At 37.8% G+C, this 20,548-nt stretch overlaps 2 protein-coding genes across 11 annotated transcripts in view; one reads left to right on the plus strand and one right to left on the minus strand.

Moving 5' to 3' along the window:
• CCPG1 (cell cycle progression 1) overlaps window positions 1-17,414 on the minus strand; it is a 53,942-nt gene extending 36,528 nt beyond the window's left edge. For 7 of the 10 annotated variants that reach the window (XR_012624915.1, XR_012624914.1, XR_012624913.1 and 4 more), the window contains exons 1-6: window positions 12,477-12,548; window positions 8,379-8,493; window positions 7,328-7,407; window positions 6,933-7,140; window positions 5,828-5,923; window positions 2,765-3,019 (exon numbers count right to left, since the gene is read on the minus strand). Coding sequence is in view for 5 of the 10 variants with exons in the window: in XM_074837827.1 (XP_074693928.1) it covers window positions 2,765-3,019; window positions 5,828-5,923; window positions 6,933-7,140; window positions 7,328-7,407; window positions 8,379-8,493; window positions 12,477-12,536 (814 nt within the window). In the remaining 5 variants the exon portion in view is untranslated. Of the gene's footprint in view, window positions 1-2,764; window positions 3,020-5,827; window positions 5,924-6,932; window positions 7,141-7,327; window positions 7,408-8,378; window positions 8,494-12,476; window positions 12,549-16,824; window positions 16,969-17,212 lie in introns of those variants that run through there. The other 3 variants (XM_074837825.1, XM_074837826.1, XM_074837828.1) reach the window with 3 other exon arrangements.
• A 70-nt stretch (window positions 17,415-17,484) lies between these two features.
• On the plus strand, window positions 17,485-20,535 carry PIERCE2 (piercer of microtubule wall 2). The gene is made up of 2 exons (XM_074836950.1): window positions 17,485-18,005; window positions 18,885-20,535. The coding sequence occupies exon 2, from the start codon at window positions 18,894-18,896 to the stop codon at window positions 19,245-19,247; it is 354 nt and encodes a 117-aa protein (XP_074693051.1). The 5' UTR covers window positions 17,485-18,005; window positions 18,885-18,893; the 3' UTR covers window positions 19,248-20,535.
• The last annotated feature ends 13 nt before the right edge of the window (window positions 20,536-20,548 follow it).

Raw genomic sequence — 20,548 nt, forward strand, 5'->3', positions numbered from 1 at the left:
AACTGACTTTACAGCAGATAGTAACATCAAGTTTTAGGTGTTTCTTTCAAAACCAAGGCAGCATCGGCAGAGTTCTATTTCTGTATTTAAAGGAAGGGCAGATGTATTATTAAACAGAAGAAATTCTATAAATACTATTACACTGAGGAATTTTTTGTGCTCTTAATTTCCATTTAATGTATTGTCGAGTATGAACTTAAAAACAGACAGTGCTCTATTAAACCAAGTTGAACCTCAATAGTTCAGTTCAGCTAAGGGAAAGCAAGGCTTTTACAGCAGTGATTTTAAGTTTGCATAGTCCTAATAAACACTTATTGGAAGCACAGATCCTTGCATAAGTGAATTTAAATATACCGACAGTAAATCTGTTTTCATATTTATATATATGTATAGATACTTTTGAAGAAGTCCATTGATCCTAAGGATCTGAACACTGCATCTGAAAAATCATCTGTTAGTGTAAATGGTTCATGAGGAACCTGAATTACAGAAAAACACTTAAAACTGTTTCCTCATCAAGAATCATAATTTAGATACAGGAAGCAGAAATTACATTTAACAACACAGAAAGGCTAGCAAAGACACTGAAAATGCACCTAATGAGGCACCATTTCTCAGTCAATAGTTTGTGTTTCCAGTTGGTACTCTAAGTCACAGTATCCTTCAGATTCTTTAAGTAATCTATCCAAATCCCTAGCATTACATCAATATCCCCTTTTGCAGATTCTGGTTAAAGAGAAAAGATACCTGAATGTCCATAAGGAGACATTCTTCTGGCAAGGACTTCCTAACTTTGGCTTCTCCACTTACCTATTTTCCTGGAAAGCTTGCCCTCTTTCAGATCTCCTTCCTAGAGCATCATAAAGCCAGCTAACTCAGTTTAATACTGATTAGGATACAGTTATTGATTAAAATCTAATCCTAATCCTAGTCGCTTTCTACATCTTTAGAAGTCTTAGAGGTCCTGGAGCTCTATCTAAAGGGAAAACACAATATCCTAGTATTGATACCCCCCCCCCAAAAAAAAGTAATTTCATAAAAAGTAACCCTTTCCAACCCTCTTACATGACAATTAGCCTAGCATTAAAAGACTGCTGTGGACAACATTCATTCCAAGCTGAATCACAAAAAATACAAAGTAGTCCTCTACGGAGATGGACTTCTCTTTGCAAGTTTGTGTTAAAAAAAAAAAAAAAACCAAAACACAAAAAAACCCAAAACAAAACAAAAAAACCCAGGAATATGGAAAGCAAGGTTTGATTTCCTTTCTAGTGGTAGAAAGATTAGTTATAATCATGAAGAACTTTCACTTTAAGAGGCAAAACGTAAAGCCACACAAGAGTAGCCTTCTTTCTGCTGAGAATACTGTCGTCCCTGTCATCAGCAATGACAATTTTTATTTAGAAGTACGGATTCAATAAATGAACAAGTCAAAGTGAATCCCTTAATAAAGATATGACCCTGAGTACATTTCCAAAATGTCTGTCTCATACAGAGACCTCAAAGTTCTTTAGAAGTAGAGTAGTTATCATTAACCCCAACTTAAACACAGTAAAATGATTAACAGAACTGAAACCTCAAGTTACCACCACAAAGCACTATCAAAGACTGGTCTAGTCATCATGCACCTCTCTGCTTCTAGCATGCCAATATAGATCAATCAGTTTTTACATTGGCTACTACTAGCTGCAGCTGATAAATAAAAAGTATTTTATACAACCAGATTAGTCGTTCCTGTAAACCCACATACACTAGTAATTCTTAAGACTTGATTAATTTTTTAATTATGCATACATATATGGATGTGTGTGTACACATACACACAATTTAAAGCATAAATCTGAATGCAAGCACAGCATCCACAATACATCATCACTCATGACTTACCTTCAGGTTTCCCTAAGAACAAAAAAAAAATAATCAGGGTCGAATGAAAATTACTATAATCTCAAAGTAAATGTCAAAATTTAGACCCCTAACAATTAGTCAAAAATTAAATCCAATTAGAATCATATTCCCAGTCTCAAACTGAACCACAAGTCATTTTATGCAGGCACATTTTCATATAAAACTAAAACTACTTAGGGAAATTACTATTAAAAATACATGCCCTCTATAATTTTTATCACAACACGTGCATCTTCGTAGATCAGGACTGCACTATGTAGATTTAGATCTGGAATGAGTTCTGCTGTTAAATGCAGTAACAATCTGTGCAATGCTTAACTTTAGACAATGCACTGAACACAGGAAAACTGCCATCCTGCATTCCCTAAACCACTTTGGAACTGCAAGGATAACTGCAGTGTATTTTTCTCCACCACAGAGAGAAAGATATTGATACTATGAACTCCTGTAAAAAAAAAATGCCTTGCTCTTACACTTACCAGATGAGTACATGTGTGACAAAAGCCTGAAATAACTCTCTGAACAATGTTAGGAATGGTAAGCACTACCACAAATCTATTTCAAAAGAAAAGAGGTGAAAAATGAAGGGTACACATTGCACTGAGAACAACAAGAACTTTCTATCTGGAAGGGCAAGCAAAAACTAATTTCTTTTTATTTACTTTAAAGTAGCATACATTAAATACAACTGCACTGCTGAAGAGCCTCGCTGTATTATCCACATATTAGCAGTTGCTTTTCCTCATTTTTAGGTTTAGATTGTTAGCAGAGAACAAGAAAAAATTTAGAGTCACAATAAAATGGTATTTATTATGGAAGATGTTAATTCTATGTATTTTGTTTTCTATAAACTCACCATAAAAGTGTCCAAAGCCCATGCTGATCGCAATCACCAAAGCTAGTACGATGCATCTGTTAAGGCCACTACTGAACTGGCGTTTGTGCTGCTCTTCTCTGGGAGGTTCAGATTCTGGTTCAGCAGGTGACCCACCCTCAACCTCAGAGCTAGAGATCAGCCTCTTCTTAGCCCGACGTTTTCGTACTGTAGGACTGGACTGATTGCTAGTTTCGTCACTACTTGACTCATCATTGCTAGCCTGAGATGAAAAAACTGAACACCAACATAGAACAGTCTTTAAAATGCATTAATTGTTGCTTTAAAAATCAAATTGAGTACCAAAATCCATCATATTTATGCAAAATATATTCAGTATTTAACTTAGAGAACATTAATAAAACAAAATAAAAATTCTCGATGTGATAAGTTTATGCTGGATATGCAAGGAATGCTTGATCTCCAAAGTTAAAAATTCATTTTTTAAAATGAAAAGATAGAGAATCAAGAAATGATCACCAAAAAACTATGGCACTTCTCTGTATCTTATCATTCACTCACTAGGAAACGTTTCTTTCAGATAATCCTGCCTCTTAAAGCATCTGCATGTACTGCCTCTGCAAATTATTGTGAAGTAGAAAGGTTAAGGATTCCGTTTTCCTTCTCTCACAGATACTGAGACTGAACTATTTATTAATAAAAGAGCAACATAAAGGCTTGCAAAAAGAAAGACCTCCTAAAAGACAGACATGGTTTTACTGTATTCTCTCAAAAAACTTCATTCTGTGATCTACACACAGCTGCAGACAAAATTCCATTAAAGTTCCATTAATGTAGGTATTATAAATTTGCAATGTAAAGCTTTAGATATTAAATATGTAATTTTGTTTACTCTTAATATCTACCTTATATTACCTATTAACATCTTTATGCAACTTTCAAAAAAGCTATTTTCAATTCTATTTCCAAATTGCTTGTTGCTATTAGTGGTACAAATGCTTGCTGCATGTACTGCAAACTGATTTATATAATCCAGTATGTAAGTAATGATTATTTAATCTCCCTCCTTTGAAAGGATCATTTTCAAGTGTAAGGCAAGTATCAAGGGGAAGCAGTAGCAGGGTGAAAAAGCAGCTTTCAAATACCGGTGTTCGTGTACCTAATTTACATGCCTGAAATACATTCAGTGTGATCAATGAAGTCTCCAGTACGTGACAAAGTGCTCCTGCTTGGATACTAAATTTGATGCCCACAATTACACAATGCTAATGCCCCTTCTAGAAATATGGTTGCTCATTCTTGTATCAGATCATCACTCAAATGTAAAAATATAAATACTGAGCTGCTGCTCTTGAACATTTCACAACTGAAAACCATTTGAGCAGAGCCATGCACACATCACTGAATAGACAAGAATGTCAAGTAGTGCCAGCCATTATCTATAGAAAACATTACCAATTAAGATTCTTCACTTAAAATAAATTCCAACTTAATAGAAGTGATTGCATCAACCCCAGAAAAGATTACCAATTAGTAACTGGAATATGTCTAATTTCTGACTGCACGGACAAGCAGCATGTCAGATAATGAAAGATAACTTCCCCTCTTACTAAAAAAAAAAAATCCATTTTAGTCAATTAGTCAAACCAGACTGACCAAGCAGACATTGCAATAAAGACAAATCACTTAAACAGCTACTTGACATGTAGATTCTTAAATTAATTTATATAGCTTGGCAGAAAAGGACACTATTTTAGGATCAGTCATTTAAGCAGATGCACTCTTCCCCAATCCTGGACAATAAAGACAAGCATTCCGAAATTAGTCAGGCGAGAGGTATCTTTACTAGAATGCAGAGGTCAGACATTATAAAGGATTATACAGGACACACTTGAGACAGGTGTTATTATCACTTATTTGTGTTTTCTAGTGTTTTTTCAACAACCAAAGAAGCTTACACATACAAAATACAAAAGTGGTTAAGGAACAAGCTACTTCTAGCCAAGTGGGAAATTCTTTGATATACACTGGACAGCAAAGAATATGAAAGGAAAAAAAAAAATAGACAAACAGAAAGCAAAGAGAAAAAACTGTAAGACACTTAAAGCCATTCATAAGCACGCACTGGCAAGCTGTCAACAGCATTACACTTTCAGGCAAGAATGACACTGCCTTACAGCTGCAGTAAGAATTCAGTACAAAGCTGTACTCTTAACATTCACGGGATGAAAAGGAGTATAAAAAATGTGACCACAACAGCAGTCCAAAATTCTAGCTTCTGCTAAGATTTTGAAGTGGCAGATCTACACTAGAAACCAGATGAAGTGACAACGTCAGTTAAGAATGTGATTTTCTTTGACGTTTCTGCACAGACATGACTCAAGCCTAGATGCAGTTTATCTCAGTATATGAATGCTTCTGCTAGTTAACTTCATTCATGAAGCAGTATTAAAACATTTCAGTTTGCATGGTGAAGACAGCCTAAGCAGGAATTGGTTTGTAAGTAAAAGTGGCAGAATATCCTTGTAGAACATTTTAGTATCTACATTAGGAAAATCAGAAGCTCATCCTTTTCCAACACAATAGAAAACTTGACAAGAAGTGGATGGCAAAGATTTCCACTGCCAAAAAGTGGCATGAAAATTCTGACTGCTAAAACTTTGGCATTTGAAATAAATGCAAAAGTAGTCCAGACATTTTCTATAATACTTGTTCAATTAAATGCACAGCACTGAAGACCATGCTGAAATCCACTCAAGTCAGAAAGAAGAAATTCTTTTTGCCAGTCACACATAGATTTGGAATCCAACAAGAACCATTAATTTAAACAGTCAAGCATACGTATTACAACGTATTACAAAGCTTACTGATGACCGTTTCAAACTTAAAAATGTAAGTTTAACATTTTTCAAATAAAACACTGACACCTTAGCCAAATTCTTCCGTGAGGACTGGCTTTCAGCATCTGTTTGGAATATCACTACTATAAGATCAAGTCAGATTGCTACTGGTAACTTTAAGAACACTCCATGCAAGCCATAAGAAATCAGCTTTACACAAGCTGATCAGATTTAATCACACCACCTTGGAAAGGAAGACTGCGAGACACATGCTCTTTCACCTCATTTCCCCATCCCCTTACACAATCAGGGATCTTCCTCAGCTTCTCCAGCCAACTGACTTTTGTGTACAAAAACATGAGGGGGGGAAAAGAAAAAAGCATTTTTAGAACTCAGCCCTAAAAGAAAAAAGAAAGTCAACTAAATTTTAAATTAAAAATTAATTCAAGTCATCCAGAAGACTTAAAGAAAGCAACAGCTTTGTTATGAATCATCACTGGTCATAATTAGATGCTAAGCTGTCACTTTCTGATTCCAACAGATACTATACAGATACGTGAACAGTTAACGATGCTTTACTCCTAAAATAAAACAGTATTTTAAGAAAAATCCTGCTCTTGTAATAAGCTTACTTTGAAAGGTAAAAATCAGTAACACAAAAGTGTTAGAGAATAAAGAGAATAGTAAAGATTACAAATAAGCAGCCAAACAGAATTAAAATGAAGACTAGAGAACTAGAGTAAGTTTTTTTGTTTGGGTTTGTTGGGGGCTTGTTTGTTTTAATTGGCCAAATATTCATACCCTTCCTCCTGAATACCATGCATTGCATATTTCTGACAAGTTCTGGGAGTATCTTAAAAATAAAAAAAAAAAAATTTTTTTTTTTTCCTACATGTCTATCTATGAAGGTAAGCAAAAAATTTTTGTAATCATGCTGCTAATCAGTCCTCATGGCCCCAAAAATCAATTTTCTCCCAGTTGCTACTTATTTATGCCAACTTACAAAAGCAAAAAAAATTGCCAAGAGAAAACTTAGTTATTCTATGAACTAAAAGTAATTTTAATTCTCCAAAATACACTAGAAATTTACTTTCTTTTTAAAATAGTGAACACTTAATGGAAGAGAACTCTTTCAAACGAAAAGATTGCAAACATGTATTTGGACAAAGTTTTAGAATTAGGACAACCAGAGTTGTCCTAGAGACTGCCAATACTTGGATATGTACTCAACAAGACCGTTTTTTTCCCTTTCCACACAAAGAAGGTTCCTTCAGCAAAGATTTCTTTTTGTTTTTTTTTTTCCTGGTGACATTTTTGCACACAGTTGCTTAGTAATTTATCACTCTTACCAGTTTCTAGATGGGAAAACGCATATTGACTGCTAGAGGAGGAGCCCATGTTAAAATCCTCTGAACTTCGAGCTTCTTCACCATCAGCTGGAGCTTCCTCTTGACTTTGAGTTTCGTCTGGTTTTGGAGCTTCAAGTGTAACAATGTCAGAATCATCACTAACAGTTCCAATGCAGGACCCATCATCAGGGATTTTTTCTTTATTTCCCTAGTGAAATGGACAATGTAAAAATTATTCAGATACATACGATATAAAGTAATTTAAAAATAGCAAGAATTCTTAATGCTTTAAAGAAAAGGAAAAATCAGTATCTTTCTTTTAATGCCTTCAAAACATTGCCTGGCATTGTCAGATGGGGTTTATAGAAGCTTCTGAATAACGTAACATAATTTACCTCTGGAACTGCCTGAGTTTCCACAAAAGCAGAGAGAGTATTATCTACCACTGGTATCTCTCCATCATTGGTGCACTGAGCTATATAAATAAAAACAGTAAAAAACAAACAAACATGGGATTAAAACCAGTAACCACAAATTATGCCCACTCCCATATAATATTAAAATATGTATAATTGTGACATTCCTATTATCTACTCATATCAGGGAAGGTTTTCTAAGAATACACTAAATCTCATTTTTAATATCTCTCTAACAAACACCAGAATCCTATCTGTCATTATGTAATACAATGTTTTGGAAGATATTTAAATTCAAATGCTTACATTGATCATAATGCAAGTAACCTATAAGTGAAAAGCACAGTTAGATAAAAACCAACACTATACTGTAAATTGATACCACAGTACATTTGTACTCTAGGATAATTAAAATATTTTCACTGGAGTTTAAGTGTCCAGTCCTGTTTCTACAGGAGAGGTTATGAATTTGGAAACATGGCCAAGCCCAAATTTAGTCCACTGCACACTGAACCTGTCACGTCTGTGTTCTCATATCAGTATTTACAAACTGAGAATTAAATCTAGTAATTAAAATAAGTGGATTTTCATTATATTAATATGCATCAGACTTACACTTCCAACTCAAGAAATGCTCACAGTGCCTTGATGTTATTTTTAGGTCTATAAGCACTGATGATTCCTTGCAAATTACTCTTATTTGACTTATGACATTATCAAGGAAGGAATATTTCTTTTATCAATAGCACTTCCATACACTATCTTCCAGCAACACCAGCGCCCAGTATTTTATAAACACATCCAAAGTACTGACAAAATTGAAGACATTCTCCTAATTTCATCTATTTCAAGAAAAAATACTTTTATAAAGTTGATGACTGAGTATTTTCCATATTCCAATACTGATGAAGCAAGTACTTTGACAGAGGCCTACAGAGTATACAAACTCTATTAAAAATACTGATTTTGTGCCAATGCCACAACAGATATCTACCTATTTTATGGAACTGCTCCTCTTTTAATATCTTACCTTGCAAATCAATTGGTTGCTCCTCTTCTTGCAAAGAAATGTATTCTTCTGAAACAAACTCATGGTTATCATTTGTGCTTCCATTTTCTGAAGTCACTGTCTCTATGTCAGAACCCTGGAGTTAAGAGTTTTAAATGAACATTACAGTTACTGGGGTTTCCACCAACAAAGGAGAAGGAAAGGGTCACAAGAAAACAGAACATTAATAATAAAAACAGAAGAGAAGAATAATAACCTTTAGAACTGAAGAAGAGTTTAAGCAAAGAAAAGCAAGAGAAATATCGAGTAATTAACTAGAGGGAAACAACTGTTAGCGTGTAATACTTATGACTACCATTGAAAAAAGGCAGAGAAGGACAATTCTAGGTAAAAAAAGAGGCAATTTAGGCATCAATTAACAATTATGCTAAATATTTTAAATAACTATTTTCTATTAGCTTTATTAGACCTATTTATTAAACAGAATTTAGAGAAACAGAGGAGGTTGTTAAATGAGTTTGGAATATGGCATCTAATTCTTGCACACATGTCCATGTATCGTATGTAAATACACACACCTGCCCCAAAACAGAACTTCGTACCACCACGAACGCTAGTAAGTACTACTACTACCAGGAAAAAATATGCATAGCTCTACTTCATCTCAATTCCTGTCCGCAAATTTTAATGGCTGTTCTAATAGTACATCTCCAACACTAGGAAAACAAGTATTTATACAGTCTTCAAATCGGCTTGCTTTCTGTAATCCAGAAAGGAGACTTAGTTATTACTCAGCTGCCAGTCAGCAACAACCTCAGAGCAAAACAGGAACTGAAGATAAACAACACTCAGAGGTTGCAGGGCACTAAAGGCAAGCAATATGGTTGACAATTCTAAATATTTAATATATATATACATGTATGTATATATATATAAAATATATACACAAGTAAGGTTATTAGAAAACTATAAACATGCAAAACATAACTCAAAAATACAAAGTCACTCTGATCCATAAATAACTTGAGCTGTTTTTGTAAACAGAGATAGTTATTTCTGCAACAGCAGGTGTGAAATTACAGTAGTAGTAATACTTCCAGATCAGTTTCCCTCGATGCCTCATTTCAGGACTCAAGCAAACATGCATGGTTTTGTTTTTAAGAGAAGACTGTCTTCAGGAAGATTAGATACCTCAAGAAGAGTTGCATAAGATAACTTTCTAATGTGATGGTAGAATGTATGTTCCTTTTAAAACGCTGCAAAAATTAACTGCTTTAGTAATTTGACAAATAGTTTGTATTTTTTTTTCTTTTGACTACAAAAGTATCACAATTTTAATCTCAAATGTTTTGCAGAAATTCACCACTCAATTATAAGTAACTTATTAAAACCTGAGTGAAATCTTGGGAAAGAACATACAAAATTAACTGGTTTTTTTGGCTTGGTTGGGTTTTATAGATAGGTATACAGATTTATTATGTGACAATTGTTCTCTGGCATAACAGAACCATTACTTTCATTTCTTAAGTTGTGAAGAAGAAAAAAAAAAAAAACAATTTAGATTGCCCAGGCTCCACAAGAAGACAAACATCAGGAATATAGCTTAAAACAGATTACAATTTTAGCTAAAACACCAAGAAACTGGGCTAGCTGAGTACAAGGTAAGCCATCCTGTTTCAAACACACGCAGTCTGGTGTTGATGTCTGAACTCTCCAATTCACTTTATCTGTTGCTACACCTCTATCACCCTTCCACTTCATCAACAGCAAAGAGGCTGAGAAAGGATACTGTCTCCTCACTACACTCCTACAAAAATTAGCAAGTCCTTTCTTAAAAGTAGTCCAACAATACACAGCATCACTGCTCTGTTCAAAGCAGATATTAAATGCAGCATAGACAACTCAGTTCTCTGCAATCACCATCTAGTCAACTGCCATTTCTTGCCCCTCTTAACCCAATGCCTTTGTAAATGGCAAAACAAATCCAGAAACTGATTCTGTTGTGTCATCATCAATACAAGTCACGATAATATGCAAGAAAGCAATACTAAAGTATTCCAAATTTGTCTAATCCTTAAGTTCTAGCCCTTTCCTAAATATCATTTCCAGATCATTTTCCCAAAGTATACAGCAGTCCACATGTCACCCCCTCCCTGGATAACAAGTGTGTGAAGGGTATCTAGCTACCCCATTCATTATACTTTCTTCACACTCAGAATCAAAGCTGTCTTGCCAGCAGAACACCAATAATGGGAGCTCTTAAAACACCTGTGTTTTCCTACCCCAAAGTGAATGATTTTATTTCTTTTAATCAGGGAATAACTGGGAACAGAAAATCTCTACACCGTAGAAATCTGTTCTGATTTGGCTAGACAAATTCCTGCCTTCTTGTACTATGTTAATTTATTTAGCCTGCATAATTCATTTTCAGTTACAGTGTAAAATAACCATTCCAAGTATGAAAATAAAGCCTGCGATTCACAGCTGAGTAACCCAACTGTTGTAGTCAACTACCAAATCCTTTCACTTTTATTAGAAGTCTGTGAGGTCCAGCAGCCTGTGCACTCCTGTATCCCATCCCACCTGCTCTTGCGGACTGGAGTGAGTTTTCTGTTTCTCTTTTGGTGACAGGATTCCCAACTTGTCATCCAACCCAAAAGAAGGAAAAGAAGTTTTAAGCATCTCTTAAATACCACCTTGCTGCCAACAGAAATGAAACCATGGCCCAACATTTATAAGCCACAAACCATATCTCTTGCCCTTTTGAAATTGAACTGATCTTTCAAAACTTGAGTACAATCACAAACTTGTAATGGCTTGCCTTTTGAATTACCAAGATTTTCATTATAATCAGCAAATAGAAGAGTGTGCAGTGAAGGAGAAACAGCTTATCCCTACTGTCCTGTCTACACCTGAGCAAATTATTGAAGGCACCTGTACAATCAATACAAGCAAGTCATTTGATCAAATGTAAGTGTTGACCTTCACATAAGAATTACCACACTCTGGACTCCATTGACTGCACTGATTTAATCTATACAATGAAAGCTTAGAAACCAACATCAGATTCAGACATCTACCCCATAGACACCTAGGCAACAACAAATCCGATCCCAACAGACCTTTAATTGCTTCTTTTTTTTTTCTTTTGTCTCAAGCTTTATTCTTCTAGGAGCTAAAAATTACTTTTGCTTTAATAAACCCATTGTCACTTTATACAACTAGTCAAACATCAGAAGATAGGAAACACAAACACACAAATTAAAACAGGGCTACACAGACATAATAGTGACTTTGCAAATAGCTATACCACATGACTTGATCAAAGAATGAGGGAATTCTAGCATTTCATCTCAAATAAAAGTATGCCTAATAAATGAAGCTATAGCAGAGATCAAAAGATGGGCAGAAGCACAACTGAAGCCATACAAATTTGGTTGAGCTCCACACATCAATTGAATATTCTAATTTTAACTTTATTCTAATATTCTATTCTACAATATTCTAATATTCTATCGTAATTCTAATATTCTCATCATTGAGCATAAACTTGTCCCTATCCTATTTTTTCATAGTAAGGAAGACAGAATGTAAGGACAGAGGGCTGTTCCTAAACAGAACTGCCAAAGCTAGGATCAGATACCTTAGAGGTAAAAAAGACTTGGAAAAATCATGGAATCATTCCCTTCAGCATGATAATTTTTGCCTGCCCATTATTCCCAACCTTTGGGGGGGGGGGCGGGGATGGGGAACAGGGCAGGGTGGTGTGAATTTGGAAGGAAAAGAATAAAAAGAATACATTAGCAACAACAGACAAGTTACATAGAATGTCAGTGTTTTCACGAAAGATGGAACAGAGGACAGCATCTCACTAAAATTCTAGCAATTCTTCAAAGTAAAACCTTTGTAGAAAAAAATTATTTTTAAATAACAAAATTTATGTCAGCTATAGTAAAGGATACACATTTTTAAACAGTACTTTTATGCTTTCTTATTTCTCTCTTCTATATTCTCTGTTGAAATGCAACATACACACAAAAACTACAAAGTTGAAATAATATTTTACTGCATATGGCTAGTCTTAAACTGAAAGAACTTTATTAATTTGAGATTGGGTACCTCATGATTGATGACAGTCCAGCCACAAGATGAATCACTGTCACTGGAATTTTCAGACATTTTCAAAGCACGCTGCAAGTAAAAGTAGGTTCTTTTAACGTGCAAGATATGCAATTTCACTATTGCCTTGAAAAACAATAAACAGAAGACTCCAAATCATGATGTTACAGAACCCTACACTAACTCAAAACTGTTATTCTGGAATTAAAAAAAAGAAGATAGAATAAAAGCTTAGAAAGAAAATATATTCTTTTGTACATAGTTCATATTATCTTTTTTATACTTGGAGCAAATATGGCTTTGCTAGGTACCTACCTATTTTAGGCAGCCAAAAAGCTCTTAGACTAGCTAAACACACACAGTTAGCCAATAAATCAATAATCAAATTTAAAATTTGTCTGTAGCATCATTGTTTAAGACATGTTTCAGTAGACGAAGCCATTTCTGAATTCATACATGGCAAGGAATTCAAGGAAAACACCCCGGTATTTTTGAAAAAACACAAATTAGGCTCTTTTGGAAGTAATTCTCTTTAACTACTGGGCAAAACAAAGTTTTGTGTTTCTTTCACTCCTTTCAAATATAGTGATTCTGAAGAAAATTGAGAGAGTACCTGGAGAGTACAAAAACAGAATGAAAAAACCTGAAGTACAAATTGTTACAACAGTACTGGATGACTTTGGTAGTTATTTTCATAAGAGAGCCATCTGGCCGCAGCTGTCTGCTTATTCTCTCTCCTGTACCAGGAATACAGAGTATTCATTATTGTTACACATTCGGATTATTTTTTAAAGTTCTTAACTAACAGAAATTCTAACTTTAAAAAGAGATGTAATGCATTTCTCATTCCTTAAAATAAAAATTTACTACAGATTTATCTTGGGGAAAAAAAACTTCTGAAAACCAGAATAATTTCCAATCGGTTGTGTGTTATTTTATGCATCCAATGTAATAAAACAACAAAGAAATCATGGTTCAATAAGGCTTCTATAAAATGACAATATTGACAAAGCAGAGAGTTCTGAGAACTTCAGACATCTGCTTTATTTCCCATACTTTGTTACTTCCAGTAAGAACACAGAGAAAAGCACCTATTTGTTCAAATTTATTTACTCTCTACTTCATTATCAATCCTGCCTTTACTCCCAGTTTGTTAACACAGAAAATATACACAAACCTTGAATTAGAACATCTAAATACGTCAGTGTGGCTAGAAATTTGCACAGCAAAACACAAAATTTCCCATTCCATTTAGGTTTCTTACAAAATACAGTAAACATTTATCTCATATCTCTGCGTTACGGTAGTTATCATACTTTTTCTAATATAACACTTTTTCCTCATCAACTTCAACTAATACATTTGGGGTTACTCTGTAAAAAAAGGCAATGGTGACAATCACAACCACAGTTTATAAAGCAAAAATATTCACTAACAATCAACTTAGGTATCAAACTTACAGAGAAACTGGATTTCCTTTTATTATAAAGCCCTACTTTGAATATGGTTGTCATTTTCCTTTAAATTCTTTCTTCCTTCATTAGTGCTCTTCCTGGAATCTCAGCTGGGGAACATCAGGCAGGGAGTATTTTGTTTTGGGGTCATTTGGTTTGGGTTTTTTTTAATCATACTGTATTCAATCATCAAAATAATGATTTTTTTTTTTTAAATTATACTTCTTCAATCATCAAAATAACAAATGCCCAAATGGCAGAGACGGAGTTCCCAAATTCTCATAAGATGATAACATCTGCTTGCTGTCATTAAATTATTTTGACTTTGACCCGGCATTCAGCAGCAGTATTCCTTTCAGAGGAAGGTAACTACCAGCATCAGAACTTGCCACCTAACAGAAAGATCGCTGGCTACGTTGCAAAAACTGTACTGGTAATCTGAAATTATCTTTTAAGAATTCTCTTCAGTATGAAAACATTCCCATTTAATTATTCTACAATTCAACAAACAGAGCAATCATAAGAGTACCACATTTACTGTCATTGAAAACCAGGCCTTTTGTGTAACCACAAACAACACTGTTTGGGGCAAATATAGTACAGGTGGCTACCCAGTCCTTACTAGTAAGTCTGATCTCCACTGTGGAAATTCAGGCTGTGGTTTCGTAACACGGCAATTCCTGCTTTAGTGCACCTCAGTGCTAGATTAAGAACAGTGAAGTCACACAATTAAAATCCTTTAATACACAAAAAAAACCCCAACCTGTTGATACATGTGCATTTACAAATTTTGCAAGGGCAAGTTTTAACAGCAGACTGTACTGGACATGGTAAAGTATGTTTTCCTCTAGCTAGCTCAGCATTTCATTGTGGGCCCCAGCTAACTCAACATAAATGCTGGTGTGTTCTCCCTCTCCATCCAGATCACAGACTGACAGGTAACTGAGCACTGCATAAAACCAATTCTACTGAATACCTAACCATGGCCTCAGGTTCCATGGAGTATTAAACATCTGTCTTCCCCTCCTAACTGAAAGCTTCAGGACCTAACTAGGTGGGTATCGGCAGAATCAAAAAATATTAAAAAAAAAGAGGAACAAGCAAACAATCACTATTTTCTATTAGTTGCTGGCCTTGAATTAAAAGTTATTTATCTTGTGTTTAACCAGATTATTTTACATTATAATACTGCATATTTAACTGAATACAGGTAATCAATCTCCAAAATAGAAAAATTTTTAGTATCAAGAAAAAGAATAGAATAAAAAAGAATAATTACAAAATCACTGAGATTTACAGGTAGAACCACTAAATTTATCAAATATGATAGAGAACATGGCATCAGACTGAAGGTCATCTCTAGGGTCGCTATATTCCTACAAGCACATTCAGCAAACATACATGAGTAACACAGCTATCAAAAGTAAAGCATTATATTAATTATAATTAGTGCTAAAAGAGCAAAACAGCCTAAAAAGCCTTAATAAAAAAACGCCTAACTACAGGGCTCATAAACTTCAATCAACACCTAGGGTAAACAGCTTATTTCTGTAAAAGATTAATAAAACACACCTAGTCATAAGTAAATCTAAGGTCAAATCCAGTCTCTTAAGGAAACTGAAATACAGAAGACTAATCTGAGCCCAATGGCTAAACTGACCAACTCACAAATTCTTCACCAGCTTGTATTCTCCACCACCAAATGACCAAGAACCAGTATGCTGTTCCTACCCACCCAAAGGTGCTGGATACAGTTACCACTGTCTTTCTGAATGCAAGCTATTAAAAAAAAAAAAAAAGTAGCAGCTTTGGGCAGGAATTAAACAGACATGAAGCCTGCAAACTTCCTAACTAATCAAGATGATGCTAATGGGTTCTAGCCCAGTAACAGCAAGGATAACTGGAGGACACAGTGGAGTATTCCATATCTCCTGTACGCCAGGTCAAGCCAGAAGAAAAGTTTCAAAAAACAAAAAACAACTCACCCCATACGCACAGCTTCACTCACTTGGCTTCTCACTAAACACTTTTATTGCCGCTATTTTTCAGAAGAAAGTTACAGCTCAAGTTGTTCTGTACTGCAGTCTAAACTGCAAAGCTGATTCTAGGCCTGCAAACGTCCTACACTCTCAGTGACATCACCTTTTAAATTTCTATCTAGACAAAATAAATATCTGTTATATTCAGAGTTCAACCTCTACATATTGTTGTTGGGGGAGTGGGGGAGGTGGGGGAGTGGGGGAGGTGGGGGGGCGGGGGGGGGGAGGAGGGGTAAGGGAACCAGGAGTGTGAACTACTTTCCTAACCTTAGTGACACGCAAACCAGAAGCACAAGGTGTAGAAGTTTACAGTCATACGTAATGCAATACCAAGTTATTCCACATAAAAATGAGATACCACATCCTATTTATCCACTGGTGAAGAATAAATACCAGTCTCAGAAAGAATAACTATTCCAGTCTAAACAAACCCCTAAGTTCTTCTGTCTTCAAAGAGGATCTCCTAGGCTAAAAAAACCAACTCGGTAAGTGTAGACAAAGGACAAGATGAATAACAAGGCACGGATAGAAATCGGCGTTCTTTAGAGTTTGTTGTGCTGTCATTCCAAGTAAAAACTCATGGTTCTCTTCTACAGCAGCTTCTCTGTCGCACAGCAGAAATAAAAACATGCTACAGTGGTATCACACTTCAGGGTTTTCATGCAAATCTATTATTTCTACTGAGCGGTGTAATTTCTTTCCTAAAGTAACATTCTTCTTCATGAATATATTTAGCAACCCATACCGACTATTCCATCGCTACGACTTCCAGCCAGACAAATGTGGCTTCTAGGAGCCAACCCATGCCAGGGCACTCGCTCCCTGCTGAGCGCTCACGACCTCTCTCCCACACACCTGACACAGAAACCGGCCCGGTACCGGAACAGTTCAGGGCACACCCCCCCACTGAGGAAACAGAACACCTTGCATCAGCCGGAGAGACGGAGGCAGATGATGAAAGAGAAGGAAGTTGGCAAACGCCATGGCCAGGGCCGGCACAGCGGGCAGTGCCGCCCGCCGAGCCCGTGCGGCCGCCGCGGAGAGGCGCGGCCGCCCCGCACCGCCCCGGTTGCTCGCTCCCTGCGGCCAACAGCGGGCGGCTGCCCCCGCCGCAGCGCCGCCGGGCTCTGCCCGCTCCAGGCAGCCCCTCACGCACCGCCGGCCGCCGCGCTCCCCGGGAGGCCGCGCACCGCGGCCAGGCCGAAGGCGGCAGCTCCCCCGCGGGCCGCTCCCACCGCCTCACCTAAGCGCGGCCCCCCACGGGGCCCGGCACGGACGAGGGGACACGGACCGCGGCCGCCAGTGACGCCGTCAAAAACAACACCGACCCGGGCCGACCCGCCCGGGCCGGGCCGCGCCTGCGCAGGGGGGCGGCGCCCCGCAGCACCCTGGCGAGCGTAGTCCGAGCGTAGGCCGCGGCCCGGCGGCCCGCCCGCCCCGCCGACTGCAGCGCCCAGCGGGCACCGCGGCGGGAGGCCCGCCCCGCCCCGCCCCCGCTGCTATGGCAACGCCGCGCCGCCGCGCTCGGGCCGAGCGGCCGCCGCGTTCCCGGACAGCGGCAGCGGGTCTGGGCCGGGCCGGGCCCGCGGAGCTCGGGAGGGAGCGCGGCGCGGAGGAGCGCGAGGGCGGGCCTGCGGGCCGGCCGCGGACAGCGAGCGCCGAGGCACCTGCGGCGCGGGGAGCGCCTCTCAGAGGCCATCCCGGCATAGCCAGGCGAGGGCCAGCCGCTGCGAAGGGACGCGCTCCCTGACGGGCGAGTAGTGCTTGTGCTAAGGGCAAGGAAAAAACCCACAACGACAAAACCACAAAAAAGCCCCACCAAAGAAAAACCCACCAAAAAAAAAAAAAAAAAGGCACAACAGATGGAGACTAGAAGTATTTGATCTTTCTGGTTTTGGACAGGTGGAAGAACTCTGATGACTGTGAATTAACGCATTTGGAAAGTTTCCCAACAGCACGGGCTTGGAACCAGACGGCTGCGGCCGTGCTGCCTCCGGAGAAGCTGTCCTTTCCCAGAGAGCCGCTCGCAGCTGGGGGTAAGGCAGCTCCTACACCGCATCCCATCCACAATACACACAGAGCAGAGCCTAAAGCCCGGGGAATTGGGCCCCACCAGTGCTCTAATACTGGTGCAAAAACTAAACGGGAGACAACAACAGGCCTCATTAATAAACAAAGTAAAGTCAGGATTTCTTACGTGAGTTTTATCTAAGCTAGCAACTTGAATGTTTTCTTCATCTCTTACATGACTGAGGTACAAAGAAAAAAGATCTCATGGCACCTCTGAAGACCAGCAGGTTTTGAATGGCTTGCTCAGCAAAACTAAGGGAGGTGCCCTTTCAGGGCAGTTTTACTGCATGCTCACCAACACTGCGTTAGAGCACCTACCACCAACAGACTAAGGAGTATCTGTCATATGTTAATTCACTCCCTACAGAGGGGAAAAAAAAGTAAACTCATGCATGCAAACATGAGTGAAGAAGTACAGTCATTTGGACATTTCTTTAGGGCTCTATTTTAGCATACATACTTCTGTATATTAGAAAAGTCAAAACCAAAACAAACTATCCACAAAACCTCACTAGATTCTTACTCTCATTCCTATTTTTATTATCTATACTATTTCTACCACACATATTAAGATATTTTCTATGCTCAAGATTATCACTAATGCAGAAGTTGATGCAAATTCCAAATTTTTGCTGCTACTTCATAGTTAATGGACTAATTTATCACTGACCACAGTTTACTAAATAAGGTCAAAAGTCAGCAGTGTTAAGTTCCTCACTCTCCACTGTGCCTGTATTTCAATACACATCTTGAGCAACATTTGCTCTGACCACAATCATTTGACAAATTTGAAATGCTTTGCCCTGTTATTTGAAAGGCTGAATTAAAATATGTCTCCTGAATAGGGAAAGAAGATGACTTCTGCCAAGGAACTGCCATCAAGTCTGAACACTGAGCAAAACCAATCTCCTCATCTGCCCCTCTGCACAAATCCTGGCAACCCGGTGTTTTCCTGTATGCTGGACCCCAAAACACTCATGACCAACAGTTCTTTGACAAAGCCTCAGGTTTTACTGTTTAAAACAACTTCAAGTGAATATGGTGCTATACCACCTATCTCGCAGATGGTACCCTGTATTTATCATCCAGTGGATCAAACCTTTTCAAAACACTTACTGACTTGTGCGTCATTTCAAGATACTTATTTAAACACTGCCATTGACAGAAGTAGGGTATATGACTACCCCAATTTCCAGCATACTCTATAAAAACGCATCTCCATCTTTTTTTCATAGACTTAGATGAGACACCTAGCTTTAAGAAAATAAATCTGTTATTTCAGTATTCTGGGAATAACTGTCAATATCTGATGTATTTTGATTTTGCTGTGTTGTCATGGTTTAACTAAACCAAATTAAACAGTTTCATTAAACTGTTTTCTAATTTTAAAACATAAAGTCAGTCTCCACATTCTTACATGTCAGGACCAGCATAACGCATATGACTTCGATACAGTACACACATCATCAGCTCAGGTATTGAAGTCAAAAGTGTAACATCCAACAATATAATCAGATGAAACAGGCAGATATTGTTCATGCCACCAATTTGCTTCCCTAACCTTTAAAGAGGGCACTGTTTCTATTTCATAGCAGTAGAAAAAGGTGCCTGCCCACATCAAAACCAGCCTTGAGCAGCTATAACAAATCACTGCAATACAAACAGCCTATACAGATGTATACAGAGTGTTCTAATAGGCTCTGGAACCAAAACAGAAAATCAGGAACTTACAACCAGCACCTACTCCATTGCATGTTCTTCTTCCCATTGCCAGCGTCTCTCCTCCTTAGCCCCCGCTTCTCCTCAGTAATTATACGAAATAGCCTTATTTTGGCAAGTATACCATTACACTCAACTGAGGCACTAAAGCTCCTGCATTGCTGTCCTTCCAACTGCTATAAAAAAGTATTTTCACCCCCTTCCATTGCAGTGGAGTAGGTATCTGTAGGAAAGAAGGAACAGCAGCTACCCCAGACGTTTCTGACTCACCTCAGCACGCCTCTCAAGGCTCTAAGTAAAGCAACTGGAAACAACGCCTGCACCTTCTCCCTGTTCCAAGAGTATAAAATTTACACAGAATAACATATATCTGCATAAAAAATATTTTCTTCTAAAGACAGAAATCTGTCATAAATGGTATTCAGGAAACAGACTCGTGGAAAATTCAGAAGTCTGCTAAAACTGCTACTGAAAGGAGTGTAGTTGAAACAGTCACAATTTGGACAGAACGCCTAACAAAACAGAACCACTTCGAGTCCCGTGTTTCGGGTTGTCACGCTAATACAAATGCTAACATATATATAAACAATAAAATTCTGTATTACATTCTTCCGCTATCCAGAACAACAGGTGCAGGAATTCAAAGGACAGTGTCATGCTTCATGTCATTTTACACCACTTGTAACCTCACCAGGATGGTCCCTTTTTTGAGAATCTGTAATCACACCAGTATTCCTGAGATACCGGCCAGTGTCAACAGAGTATAAATTAAAACACTAGCTCAAGAAAA

The sequence above is a fragment of the Strix aluco genome, chromosome 12 (genome assembly GCF_031877795.1).
Source record: "Strix aluco isolate bStrAlu1 chromosome 12, bStrAlu1.hap1, whole genome shotgun sequence".
Lineage (NCBI taxonomy): Eukaryota > Metazoa > Chordata > Aves > Strigiformes > Strigidae > Strix > Strix aluco.